This window comes from Chrysemys picta, chromosome 4 (assembly GCF_011386835.1).
Source record: "Chrysemys picta bellii isolate R12L10 chromosome 4, ASM1138683v2, whole genome shotgun sequence".
Classification (NCBI taxonomy): Eukaryota; Metazoa; Chordata; order Testudines; family Emydidae; genus Chrysemys; species Chrysemys picta.
This window is the reverse complement of record NC_088794.1, coordinates 35770147-35784954: the sequence shown is the minus strand read 5'-3', so window position 1 is coordinate 35784954 and position 14808 is coordinate 35770147. Positions and strand designations below refer to the sequence as shown.

Genomic DNA, 14808 nt, shown 5'->3' with positions numbered 1-14808 from the left:
ATTGCTGCACATTAGTCTCTGCATGAGCACATGTATTAAAAATAAAGTGATCAGGTATTTTGACTTGTAAATGTCAGCTCAAAATGTCATCTGTTATGAAGTGTCTTTGGCTGATTCAACAAGAAATCTTTGCTCTCCAATAAAATAACAACATCCAAGTGAAATTCCAATGTCCACCTTACCCAGTTGCATAGACCTCTGTTTCCAATCTCCTCTGTCTGAGGAATCAGAAACCTGTTACTCATGGTTGAGGCGTCTGGAAAAATTTTAGTTCACTCCATCTGATGGAAAGTGAAACGCAAAAACTGTCACGCTGTAAGAGTTGACTGATTGTAATGGCCTCAAATCAACTAAAGAGTATGCAGCAAAAGAAAAGTTTATCAGCCAAATGGAGAGTTAGTTAAAGTGATATTTGTAGGTTAAAGAATAAATTACACTGGTCTACAATTTTTGAGGAGTCGTCTGCTTCAGAGATAAAATGTGCTATTTATTATGTATTTTGATGTGCTGAATTCAAATATGACAATTAAAACAACTGATTGGCTACTGTTTCTAAGATATTTAAGTTTTTACATTTTATGTCTATGTATATTGTGTAGATAGTAGAGTTTTAATCATAAATTGTAAACCTAGGTCTTTTCATGTGTTTATGGTTGCTTTACATGATAATATTTCACCTGTCCTGTTTATGTAACACTTTAAAAATCAGCAAAAGGGTTATATAAATAAAATTTATTATGAAACAAAAGGCAAAAAACTATTATGTACATAGTTTAGTCCTATTCAGTGTCTACTCGGCGCTTCTTGGCTTGTCTCTTGTATTCATTAAATGGAGCATCTCTTGTCACTGTCCAGCAATAGTCTGCAAGCATTGATGGGCTCCATTTGCCCTGATAGCGTTTCTCCATCGTTGCAATGTCCTAGTGAAATCGCTCGCCGTGCTCGTCGCTCACTGCTACGCAGTTCGGTGGAAAAAAATCTAGATGAGAGTGCAAAAAATGTATCTTTAGTGACATGTTGCAGCCAAGGCTTTTGTATGCCTTGAGGAGGTTTTCCACCAACAGCCTGTAGTTGTCTGCCTTGTTGTTTCCGAGAAAATTTATTGCCACTAACTGGAAGGCTTTCCATGCCGTCTTTTCCTTGCCATGCAAGTGCATGGTCAAATGCATCATCTTGAAGAAGTTCACGAATCTGAGGACCAACAAAGACACCTTCCTTTATCTTAGCTTCACTTAACCATGGAAATTTTCCACGGAGGTACTTGAAAGCTGCTTGTGTTTTGTCAATGGCCTTGACAAAGTTCTTCATCAGACCCAGCTTGATGTGTAAGGGTGGTATCAAAATCTTCCTTGATTCAACAAGTGGTGGATGCTGAACACTTTTCCTCCCAGGCTCCAATGACTGTTGGAGTGGCCAGTCTTTGTTGATGTAGTGGGAATCTCTTGCACGACTATCCCATTCGCAGAGAAAACAGCAGTACTTTGTGTATCCAGTCTGCAGACCAAGCAAGAGAGCAACAACCTTCAAATCGCCACAAAGCTGCCACTGATGTTGGTCATAGTTTATGCACCTCAAAAGTTGTTTAATGTTGTCATAGGTTTCCTTCATATGGACTGCATGACCAACTGGAATTGATGGCAAAACATTACCATTATGCAGTAAAACAGCTTTAAGAATCGTCTTCGATGAATCAATGAACAGTCTCCACTCATCTGGGTCGTGAACGATGTTGAGGGCTGCCATCACACCATCGATGTTGTTGCAGGCTATAAGATCACCTTCCATGAAGAAGAATGGGACAAGATCCTTTTGATGGTCACGGAACATGGACACCCTAACATCACCTGCCAGGAGATTCCACTGCTGTAGTCTGGAGCCCAACAGCTCTGCCTTACTCTTGGGTAGTTCCAAATCCCTGACAAGGTCATTCAGTTCACCTTGTGTTATGAGGTGTGGTTCAGAGGAGGAGGATGGGAGAAAATGTGGGTCCTGTGACATAGATGGTTCAGGACCAGAAGTTTCATCCTCTTCCTCTTCCTCGTCTGACTCAAGTGAGAATGATTCTGGTGCATCAGGAACCGGCAGTCCTTCTCCGTGGGGTACTGGGCGTATAGCTGATGGAATGTTTGGATAATGCACAGTCCACTTTTTCTTCTTTGACACACCTTTCCCAACTGGAGGCACCATGCAGAAGTAACAATTACTGGTATGATCTGTTGGCTCTCTCCAAATCATTGGCACTGCAAAAGGCATAGATTTCCTTTTCCTGTTTAACTACTGGCGAAGATTTGTTGCACAAGTGTTGCAGCGTATGTGTGGGGCCCACCTCCTGTCCTCATCTCCAATTTTGCAGCCAAAATAAAGGTGATAGGCTTTCTTAACCATAGTGGTTATACTGCGCTTTTGTGATGCAAAAGTCACTTCACCACAAACATAGCAGAAGTTATCTGCACTGTTCACACAAATACGAGCCATCTCTGCTCACTTTGGCTAAACAGAAATGTGTCCCTTTGTAAAATCAAACACTGACAAATAAGAGAGCACGACACTGTATGATTTCTAGAGCTGATATAGGGCAATTTGTTCAGCAGAGTGATGTAAGCTTCGTTATGATTGCATCATCCATGACTTCTAGGAATAACATGATGCAATTCATATCAGATATGATGCAATACCAGCTTCAGATTGCATCATTCATTGTTTTGCCTAAAAAGCAAGTACTGTCCAAACCCAGTCATAGATTTATTCATAGATCCAGTCAAAGATGTATTTTAGTCATTCCTGGTTTAAATTGAGATCCCTTCCCTTTATAACTCACTTATTCTCCGCCATTCCCAAGTCCAGGGTCGTATATACTGACCCAATAGCATATCTTGAAAACTAGAGCCAATCAACAATTTTAAGCATCATTTTCGTTCTCAGTGACCCAGAATTAGTAAAGTTTGACTACATTTATTTCAGAAGCATTTTGGCTGTAGAGCAGTGTTATCTTAGATGCTCAAAGATGCTCAGATACTATGGGGAGGAGGGCCATATGGAGTCTAGATAGATATGGTATAATAAATTACCAAGGAAAAAACACTGAAAACAAGGTTGAAAGTGTTTTAGTAACACAAGTTTACTTTGTGTTTTTACAAGACCTTATCTTGCTTATAATTAAGAGGTACTCAATCTGAATCCCTCTCTCAGGGGCTGCTTTCCAGTATTACCGCCGGCAGTGAAACTGAAATATGTGGTTTGCGCAAGGGAATGTTACTTGTTCATGCGGGTGATGATACCTTTTCCTTTTTCTTTCTTGTACTTTCCATTTTTCTCATTTTAATATTTCAAGAAACCTAAAGCCTTAAGAGTGAGGCTCTCATTGTCAAAATAACGTACAATTAGTTTGGACCAGGTCACTGGTAGGTGTAAATTAGCCTGGGTCCGTTGAAGGCAATGGAACTGAGTCCAGATTTTTTTGACTCTTTAAATCTAAACTTAACCTCTAAAACCTACAATAGTAGATATTGGTCATTAACATTGGCTTGTATAACAGTAAATATAACATCATCTGTTGTTATCTGATCAGTAGTTCCAGTGCCTGGCATACTCTCTCCTACTTGATTCAACTGTATTTTTTTCTCTTTATGTTGAAAACGTACAAGATAAAAGACATCGATTATACTAACTTAATACAAAAGTCACCTAAGGTGTTTATATCACCTTTAAAACCATGTATATCATAACTACTTCACTCAGACAATCATATCTAAATATAATGGATAAAGACCCATTAATGTAAGCCCTCTCAAATGTAAAAATTAGAATAAATGGGGCTTGGATTCAAACCAATCCTTAGTCTTAGTTTAGGTTTCACAAAATCAAAACCAGCTCCAGTTGTGACCATCTTTTATTTTTCCGAACTTGCAGATGATTACGGGAATTGATTTCAAATGGTACCTGTGTTCAATTAAGTTGAATTAGCAACACCCAAATGAGTCATTTAAATTTTGCAAAATCAAACCACACCAAAGTTATGATTCTTTCTTATCCTCAGTGTGTGGTGGGTTGTAGTAAATTTTGAAGTGTATTTGATCTTGGAGGGAGAAGAGGGGAGTTGCTGCCCAAATACTGTGACAATCATTTGGCTCCCAGGTCTTACTGCCAGCCACAAACCAGCTGCTGCTTCTTACATTGCTTTTTGAAAAACATGCAATCCTTTTGTACAGAGAAAATTAGAAATTGTCGTGCTATGGCTGGCAAATCCACACAAAGAAGTCAAAAGGTCTTTTCTTAGGTTTTTCATTAGGAAAGTTAACTACTATTAGCCCAAGAATTGCCTGGACTCTCCAACTTTGTTTGCACTGAATAAGGTGTCCCAAGTAAACAGAAATGAGCAAGTCATGATCCACCGTTGAATACTTCCTCATGGTGATTAAAACTATAAATCACAAACAAATATACACCCTTATTTAAAATAAAACTATTGACATAAAGCATAATGAAACATTTATACTTGACAATGATACATTCACTGCTAATATATGACAGTAAAGCTGATACAATTATTCATTGTAAGAAATTATCCAGCAAATGTAGCCCTTTTTTTTGTTTGGAGATCATTTGATAACAGATTCTGATTTTTGTTGCTATATCCAGTATTCACAAGAACTGTATCCACCAAATACTAATTGTTTGTCTATGATAGTCACTGCGGTAGTTTCTGACAGGTAGGTTGGAGCCATTCTGCAAACCACACAACATAGAGAGTTTCTGTTCTCAATCACCTGAGTATTATGATTTGACTGCTTTATATATGACATTATCTTGTAAACTCATCTCATCTTGATAGTTCCTGTGTTCCTGGGAGGCCAGTGGGGATTCATCCCTTGTGTCTGGCCATCCTGATACAATGCTGGACATGAGCACTTGTACATCTGTGTCATATATAGTTTGTTCTTGGATTCTTACTAGCTCAGGCCATGAAACTGGTATATAACTAACTTAGTTGATGCTTTCTAGGTCTTTCTGTGTCTTCTGAGGATTTCAAATTCTTCTTCAGTTGCCATATTTTCATGCTGCAAGGTCGCTTTGGATAAGAAGTCAGATATGTACATCTCAGTCCCTTTTTTGTAGCATACATCTAAATTAGAGCATTGCAGCTTCAGTAGCTTGATAGTGTTTTGGGTCTGCTAGCCGTGGATTTTAAAAAAAAGTGTTCGCTAGTGGCTTATGGCTACATTATACTCAAAAGTTTTCCAGTGCTTCTGCATACTGGTTGAATTTTTCACAAGTGAGCACAATTACAAGAAATTCAATTTCAATTTGAACATATCTTTATTCTGTTAGTGATAATGGCCTTGACGTGAAAGCTACCTGCTGTCCCTTTTGTTCGAGTGATGCCCCAGGTCCCATCTCACTGGCTTCCCACTACATAGTTGCCTCTTCATTGGCATTGCAGTATTTTATGATGAAATAATTAATCACAGATCTTTGATATGTATGATAGCTACATCATGTTGAGGAAGCCATGTACATACTGCACCTCTGTCCTTTAGTCACCTCAGGGGTCAGTAGAAAGATGCTTGGAAGAATTTTTGTCAGATAGTTTACAAATCTAGTTTCTGAACTGATTTAATATCTTCAGGTGTGCACAACTGCAGTATTGCTTTTATCTTTTGGTGGTCAGGCTGTAGCCCTTGGGAGCTCAGCGAGTGTCTCATGTAGGAGATTGCAGTCAATTGTAATTTCATTTTGTTTTGTTTTTATTCAGTTTTAGATTTATTTCCATGGCTCTTTTTAGCACACAGATGAGGTTGTGGTTGTGATCTGCCACAGCTTTCACCTTGCTCTCTCTGCATTCATACACTAGAATAGTCTCAGCTATGATGCTAACCCCTGAAAGTCCTGTTAGTACATCTTCCTGGTTGCATTGATATGAGACTGGAGATCAGAAAGTAAGGTGAGGTCTGGAGTCACATCAGGCCAGAAGTGTGTGTGGTTGCCCAGACTACTTCCTGGAGTACCCTCCAGTGTTAAATAGTGAACATGGGCCAATCAGAAGGCCACAGGGTGCTGTCATTCTGGGCCCTTTGGGCAGTACTTCCTGCAGCACCTAATCGCTACAGTGTTCCTTGGATGTGGCTCTGCATAGCCTCCTGGTGGCAATATGGGAATGTCAGCTCTCCTGGGCTCCACACACTTGGGTTCCCTTCCCAAGGATCTTTTTGTTATTGCCCTTCCTCTGAGTTGCTGCCAGACCTGGTGTGTCTTGATGGAACTCTTTTTACCAGGTCAGGGGCATGGATGTGGGCAGCTGGTTCCCAGGAGTGTGCTTTAGGCCCACAGCCCTGAAAATCAAAGAGTTAGTACTGTCTTCCCCCTCTGCAGTTTAGGATTGAGGATAGCACAGACTATATATTTCTCATGCACTTGGGCCTGGATGGCGGGGGTAGCTGTTGGGAAAGGGGTTCTCCATATAAGGTTTCAAGAGAGATGCATGGAAAACAGGATGTATCTTAAGGGATGGCGGGAGCTGCAATTTGAAGGTGACAGGGTTGATTTGCTGACAAATCTGGAATGGTCTGAGGAACTGGTGCCCTAGCTTGTGGGATGACCTGTTTGTATGGAGGCATTTTGCTGCAAACTAAACCTTTTGGCCCACTATCAGAGATGGGCTTTCTTGGCATTGACAGTCTGAATACTGCTTGTAGTCCGTTTTTGTGTCTTCAAAGTGGCTCTTAAGGTCCTCCTGGAGATGAGGAATTCGTTGGATCCAGTTGACGGTCACTAGGTTAGGGGAAGCTGCTGGCAAGGCTAGGTGGAAGTGAGGGTGGAACTTGTAATTTGCAAAAAAGGACCTCTTCCACGTGGAGACATGGTCAGTGTAGTTGTATGAGAACTCGGCATAAAGCAGGAGGGAGAACCATATATCTTGATGGTAGCTGACAAAACACCTTAGATATTGCTCTAGTACTGATTTACGCTCTCTGTCTACCCATCTGGCTGGCTGTGATACGCAGAGAAGGGAAAAGTGCGGATGTCCAATAACTGGAGAATATCATGCCAAAAGAATGAGACAACCTGCAGGCTTTGGTCCAAAGTGATATGGTTCAGAAGCCCATGAAAATGGATAACGTGCACCATCAGGAAGTGAGCCATTGTTTCAGCAGAAGGTAGGCAGTCACAGAGGATGAAATGCACTATTTTAGTCAGTTGGTCTACAATGGTCAAGACTTCACTCATACCATCATATGTAAATATAATGGATAAGGACCCATTAATATCAAGCCCTCTCAAATGTGAAAATTTGAATAAATGAGTCTTGGATTCAAACCAATCCTTAGTTTAGGTTTAAGAAAATCAAAACCAACTCCAGTTGTGACCATCTTTTATTTTTCTGAACTTGCAGATGCTTAAGGGAATTGATTTCAAATGGTACCTGAGTTCAATCCAGTTGAATTAGCAACACCCAAACCAGTCATTTAATTTTTGCAAAATCAAACCACACCAAAGTTATGATTTTTTCTTATCCTCAGTGTATGGTCGGTTCTTAGTGAACTTTCCAGTGTATTTGATCTTGGAGGGAGAAGAGGGGAGTTGCTGCCCAAATGCTGTGAAAATTATTGGCTCCCCAGTCTTACTGACAGCCACAAACCAGCTGCTGCTTCTTACATTGCTTTTTGAAAAACATGCAATCCTTTTGTACAGAGAAAATTAGAAATTGTCGTGTTATGGTCGGCAAATCCACACAAAGAAGTCAAAAGGTCTCTTCTGAGGTTTTTCATTAGGGAAGTTAACTATGATTAGCCCAAGAATTGCCTGGACTCTCCAACTTTGTTTGCACTGAATAAAGTGTCCCAAGCATACAGAGATGAGCAATTCATGGTCCACCCTTGAATACTTTCTCATGGTGATTAAAACCGTAAATCACAAACAAATATACACCCTTATGTAAAGTAAAACTATTGACATAAACCATAATGAAACATTCATACATAATACTGACACATTTACTGGTAATGCATGATAGTAGAGCTGATAACATTATTCATTGTAAAGAAATTATCCAACAAATGTAGCCTTTTTTTCTGTTTGGAGATCATTTGGTAACAGATTCTGATTTCTGTTGATATATCCAGTATTCACAAGAACTGTATCCACCAAATATTCAACTATATATATATATATAAATTATATATATATATATAAATCCACCAAATATTCAACTATATATATATATATATAAATTATATATATATATATAAAATGAATGATATCTTATAGGCTAGATACCCTTACTCACTGTTATATGGTGATGACGGGCTATGACTGAATTTCCATTGCCATCTAAATTGCACAAACTCACCGCAGGTCATCTGGGGTCTGTTTTCTGAAGTTAAACAGTTTGTGATACAGTGGCTGTTGAAATACTTTATTGGTTGGTCTATGATAGTCACTGCGGTAGTTTCTGACAGGTTGTCTAGTTCCTAGAAGTTTGAATAGTAGTCTGCAGTAATGAGGTCGTTTGGAGCCATTCTGCAAACCACACAACATAGAGTTTCTGTTCTCAATCACCTGAGTATTCTGATTTGGCTGCTTTATATACAACATTATCTTGTAAGCTCATCTCATCTTGGTAGTTCCTGTGTTCCTGGTAGGCCGTCGGGGATTCATCCCTTTTGTCTGGCCATCCTGATACAATGTTGGACATGAGCACTTGTATATCTGTATCATATATAGTTTGTTCTTGGATTCTTTCTAGCTCCTGCCATGAAACTGATATATAACTAATTTAGTTGATGCTTTCTAGGTCTTTCTGTGTCTTCTGAGGATTTCAAATTCTTCTTCAGTTGCCATATTTTCATGCTGCAAGGTCGCTTTGGATAAGAAGTCAGATATGTACATCTCAGTCCCTTTCTTGTAGCATACATCTAAATTAGAGCATTGCAGCTTCAGTAGCTGATAGTGTTTTGGGTCTGCTAGCCGTAGATATTTAAAAAAAGTGTTCGCTAGTGGCTTATTGCTCTAGTACTGATTTATCCTCTCTGTCTTCCCATCTGGCTGGCTGTGGTACCAGAGAAGGGAAAATTGCGAATGTTCAGTAACTGGAGAATATCATTCCAAAAGTATGAGACAAACTGCAGGCTTTGGTCCAAAGTGATATGGTCAGAAGTCCATGAAAATGGATAACGTGCACCATCCGGAAATGAGCCATTGTTTCAGCAGATGGTAGGCAGTGACAGGGGATGAAATGCACCATTTTGGTCATTTGGTCTACAATGGTCAAGACCACTGTGTGGCTGTCAGAGATGGGGAGTTCCACTGTGAAATCCAGTGTGACAGATTCCCAGGGTCTACATGGGATACCCAGGGCACCAGGGTGCCAAGGGTCTTAGCACGAAGCGTTTTGGTGCACACACACAGGTCACAGAGTCAATGAAGCTCTGGGCTTTGGTTCACATATGAGGCCACCAGAAGAATCAGAAAGTAGTGCAGAAAGACTTAAGGTGGCCTACGAAGATGTTGTGGGAGAGATGAAGCAGTTCTAGCAGGGACTGCCCAGTGGAATGTATATCTGCCCATCAACATATGTGATCCTGGGTATTGGGGGGAGGGATAGCTCAGTGGTTTGAGCATTGGCTTGCTAAACTCAGGGTTGTGAGCCCAATCCTTGAGGGGGCCATTTAGGGATCTGAGGTAAAAATCTGTCTGGGGATTGGTCCTGCTTTGAGCAGGGGATTGGACTTGATGACCTTCTGAGGTCCCTTCCAGCCCTGATAGTCTATGATTCTATGATGATGCCAGTCATCAAAGGTGGATTTAATGGTGGGTAATTCTTTATATAATATTTCATAATTCCATTTGGCAGGGGTGAGTTTTCTGGAGTATGTGCAGGGGTGCAGCAATTGCTGTGGCCCATGCCTCTGGGAGAGTATGGCTCCAATGGTTACATTGGCTACATTGTCTTCCACTATGACTGCTTGGGCAGGGTCTGGATATGCTAGAACAGGAGTGGAGGTGAAAGCATCCTTGAGCTGTTTGAAGACATGGTGAGCTTCAGGCATCCAAACATATTTGATAGCCTTGCAGAGAAGGTTAGTCATGGGCGCTATTTGCCCTGCAAAGCCCGGAATGAATTGTCAGTAAAAATTCATAAAGCACAGGAAGTGCTGTAACTCCCAGGGGGGCCTGGGCACTACCCAGCTGCGGATGGCATTTACTTTCTGGGGAGTTCATCTTAAGGCCCGCTGGGGTAAGAATATAACCCAAAATTCCTGGGAGGATTGGTCAAAGGTACGTTTTTCCAGTTTCACGTACCAGCCACGCTTCTATACTCTTAACAGGATGGAACGAATGTGGTAACAATGTTGTTCAGGGTTGTCTGAAAACATAAGTATGTCCCTGAGATAGATAACTACATACTCGTCCAGGATGTCTTTAAATACATCATTCATGAAGTGTTGAAACATCGTGGGAGTATTAGTCAGACCACATGGCATTACTAAATATCTGAAGTGCCCACAGCAGGTTCGAAATGCAGTCTTCCGTTCTTTTCCTGCCATAAAGAGTACTAGGTTGTAAGCACCTTGGAGGTCCAGTTCGGTAAAAATTCTGGCAAACTGCACATGGTCTAGCCACTCTGAGATTAGGGGCAGAGGATGCTGGTTTTAGACTATCACCTGGTTTAGGGACTGATAGTCTATGCAGAGGTGTAGCATTCCATCTTTTTTCTTAATTGAAAAGGACAAGAGTCCCTGATGGGGAGGTGAAGTGCCAGATGAAGCCCTTGGCCAGGTTTTCATGAATGTACACAGGAAGGGCTGTCAGTTCCGGCTCAGACAATGCATAGATCCATCCATAAGGGTCCTTTGCCTTAGGTTGCAGGTCTATGGGGCAGTCATAGTCCCCGAGCGGAGGTTGTATATCTGCATTTTTCTTTTCAAAAACATCTGTATAATCCTGATACTTATGAAGGAGATGGGGACTCAGGTTTGAGAGTGGTTCCTTCTGGCTGGCTGCTGCCATCTGGGGTTCCCCTGCGAGTGCTGTCACTTCTGATCGGCCACAGAAGCCCAGGACTGGAGGATTGGGGTTGCCTTCATGTGGCAGGCAGATCTTTTCGCAATAGTCACAGGGGAAACTGATCCTCTTCTCACCAGGAGATGCAAGGAATGTGCTGCTCTAGCCAGGCATGCCAAGAATCAGGGGAAAGTGTGCTGAATGAATCACATTGAATTGTAGCACCTCCTGATGTCCCTTAGGTATAGCCGCTAGGGGTACTGTTTCCTGCATCACTAGTCCCAGGGACAGGAGTCACCCATCTATCATCTCTGTGAGAACTGATGTAGGCTTTAAACAGAGGGGGATCTGTAAGGCTTGAGTGGCTTCAGCATCTATGAAATTATCAGCAGCCCATGAATTGATCAGGGCCCACTGACAGAGAATCAGCTTGGCCCATGGAACATAACTGTATTTGTACTTGGAAGTGTGGGATGGACACACATGTCTTGAATCAGGATTTCCTTGAGGTTTGGGGTAGGGGGGTAGTTTCACAGCATAGTACCCTGGTTGTGCCCTGGCTAGCTCTCCCCAGTACAGCCTGGGTTTGTTTCCTGATTCCTTCCTAATCAAAATCTGCAATGGACAAGAGGCAAGGGCATGTCCTGGTGCTACACAATAAAGTTATTGTGCTGGTACCATTCCTTTTCTTCCAGGGTCAATCGTTGGCAGACCAGATCACCCTGAATTGGTTGGTGGTTGGGCCTGGGGTTTTCAGCCTGGGGTATGGGTGAGGTGGTGGCACAGTTCCCCTCCTCTCCTCATTTTGCTCATGCAGCCAATTGTTGATATAGATAAAGAGGTCAACAAAAGCATCTAAGCTGGCCGGGGCAGTTGGGCTGCCTCGTTCCATTCAGCATTGGCTGTGAGTCTCTAGAACTGGGGAGCGTACGAGGTAGCTGGCTCTTGCCCTTGCTAGAGCCTTCATAGTATGGCTTCTGCTGAGTGAGTACAATGAGGGTTGTCAAAAATTGCAGAAAATGCTCACAGGAAAGAATTCGTCAGTTAACACTGGGATGTCCTGCTGTTTTAGGGGGGAGGCCCAAACCAGTGCTTCTCCAGCTAGCAAACTGATCAGTATTCCCACCCTGGCCTGATCAGTGGGATACATTCGAGGGCGGAGCAGGAAAATGAGACGGGATTGCTTCACAAACCCCCTAAACATCCTGCGGTTCCCATCAAAACGTTTGGGTAGCTGTACTAGAGGAACCCTATTCAGAGGGCAGTTGCCCAACCTGAGCAAAGAACACAGGCTTCTCTTCCTGGAAGCACGCTAGCTGCTCATGGAGTGTCTGATTTTTTGCTAGGAGCTATGCCACTTGGGACCGCAGCCTATGGTTCTTGGATTGGAGCTGAGTGATCCTCTCCTGCAGCTCTTGTCCCCCAGGGGGTCCAGTGGGTTGTGGTAGACCCACTCCTTCCAAATCCTGCTAAGGTGCTTCCATGGAGGGGGTTGAAAGGTGGTCTGGGCAGGGGACTGGGGTGTAGGACGTCTCACCTAGCAGTCACGGCTGGACTGGTGTCAAGTCAAGGATGGCCAAGAGGCAGGAGTCAATGAGCAGCGACAGAGTAATTGCTAGAGCCAGGATAGATAAGCAAGAGTCAGAGTTAGAGTCAGACTGGGGTTGGAGACCGGAGATGAGACATAGCACCAGGCTGGAATCAGGAGGCCAGAGTCAGGGTCAGTCAGGGTGGGGTCAGAAACCAGAGATCAGTAAGCGAGGTGACAGCTGGAGTCGAAGCAAGCCAGAATTCTGTGTGGTTGCCCAGACAATATCCTGGAGCTCCCTCCAGGGTTAAATAGTGAGCATGGACCAATCAGTAGGCTGCAGTTTGCTGTTGCTCTGGGCTCGCTGGGTAGGGCTGCCAATTTCTAATCACACAAAACTGAACACTGAGGCCCCACCTCTTCCCAGAGGCCCTGCCCCTTCCCTGAGGGCCTGCCCCTGCTCACTACATTCCCCCTCCCTTGCTGGTTTGCTCTCCCCGACCCTCACTCACTTTCACTGGGCTGGGGAAGGGGGTTAGGGTGCAGGCGGGGGTATGAGCTCTAGGCTGGGGGTGCGGGCTCTGGGGTGGGGCTGGGGTTGAGGTGTTTGGGCTGCAGGAGGGTGTTCTGGGTTTGGGGGCGCTCAGGGCTGAGGCAGGGAGTTGAGGTTCAGGGTTTGGGCACAGGCTTACCTCAGGCAGCTCCCAGGCAGCGATGCAGTGGGGCTAAGGCTGGCTCCCTGTCTGTCCTGGCATCTCACTGTGCCTCGGAAGCAGCCAGCAGGTCCAGCTCCTAGGCGGGGGGCCGGGAGGCTCTGTGCGCTGCTCTGTGCGCAGCAGTCACCGCCCCCCAGATCCTATTGGTCACAGTTCCTAGCCAATGGGAGTGCAGAGCCGGTGTTCGGGGTAGGGGCAGTACGTGGGAGCCCTGTGGGCCCCACCTCCTAGGAGCCAGACTTGCTGGCCACTTCTAGGGCACAGCCCGGTGTCAGGAAAGGTAGGAACTAGCCTGACTTAGATCCGCAGCACCGCCGACTGGACTTTTAACAGCCCAGTTCGCGGTGCTGACCGGAGCTGCCAGGGTCCCTTTTTGACCAGGCATTCCGGTCGAAAACTGGACACCAGGCAACCCTACGTCTGGGCAGTACTTCCTGCAGTACCTATTCTCCACAGTGCTCTATGTGGCCTCTTGTGGGCAGTGTGGGATCATCAGGTGTCCCGGGCTCCTGTGACCGGGGTTCTGCTCCCATGGATCCTTACGCTCTGCAGTCTGATCCCACATGGCATTCTCAGCCAGCTGTATCTATCTGGTGGTATCCAAAATGTAGTGAGGTAACCGCTTTCCTTATGTACAGTAGCACTTGCCAATAGCCATCTTTGGCATCAAGTACTAAGAATATTTTTGCTTTTGCCAAGTAAGGAAATGTTTCTTCAAAAGTAGGTATTTGGTAGTGAACTCTTTTTAGTGCTTTGTTTAAACTGCTTGGTTCTATGTAAATGCAGAGTTTGCCTGGCTTCTCAAAAGCTAATGTGCTGCTTATCCAACTTATGGCTCTGTGACTTTAGCAACGATGCCTTCTTTTTCCATATGTTTTATTGCTCCCGTTATTTTTTTTCCCTTTTAATGCAATGGTTCCTCTGCAAGGCAGATGCTGTATTGGCTCAATCATTTTATCTATTTCCAGCTGTAATGTGCCTGGAAGACATCTCATTCCTTTGAATACATTTTGGTAACGTTTTAACAGCTTCACTGCAGGGAGGCCACAAGATGTTGTCTGCTCTGATTATGTTTTTTTGGTTTGCTTGTGTGTCTTTTGTACGAATTGTATGTCTCAGGTTTAATGTCACTGTGGTTATGCATTAACTTGTTTTAGCTGAAAGCAGTGGCTTCTGTGATTTTGAACTATCTGAAATTTTGGACAGTATACTTTTCCTTGCTATTCTGCTTGTAATTTACATTGTCCTATGCCATTGTATAATTTTATTGTGGCTTTGCTGGGTTGTAATTACACTTTCTTCTCTTGAACAATGTTGAGGTAGTCTTTGTAGCTTCATACAATCACTGAGGCACAGGGCCGGCTCTAGGTTTTTTGCCGCCCCAAGCAAAAAAAAAATGTGGCTGCCCCCGTCCAAGCCCTGGGCTCCTCGCCGCACCCCCTGCTGCCCCAGCCCTGGGCTTTCCCCTCCCACCCACACCCCCTGCCACCCGAGCTCTGGGCTCCCTCATTCCCCCCACCATGCCCCCCGCACACATCTCCTGCTGCCCCAGCCCTGAGCTCT

The 14808-nt window shown here is 43.7% G+C and overlaps 1 protein-coding gene across 1 annotated transcript in view; it reads right to left on the bottom strand.

The window, feature by feature from the left end:
* LOC101937878 (mucin-2-like) overlaps nt 1-10085 on the bottom strand; it is a 66934-nt gene extending 56849 nt beyond the window's left edge. The window contains exons 1-2 of the mRNA XM_065594053.1: nt 9933-10085; nt 8348-8517 (exon numbers count right to left, since the gene is read on the bottom strand). Of these exons, the coding sequence (XP_065450125.1) occupies nt 8348-8517; nt 9933-10085 (323 nt within the window). The remainder of the gene's footprint in view (nt 1-8347; nt 8518-9932) is intronic.
* Nucleotides 10086-14808: the final 4723 nt, after the last annotated feature.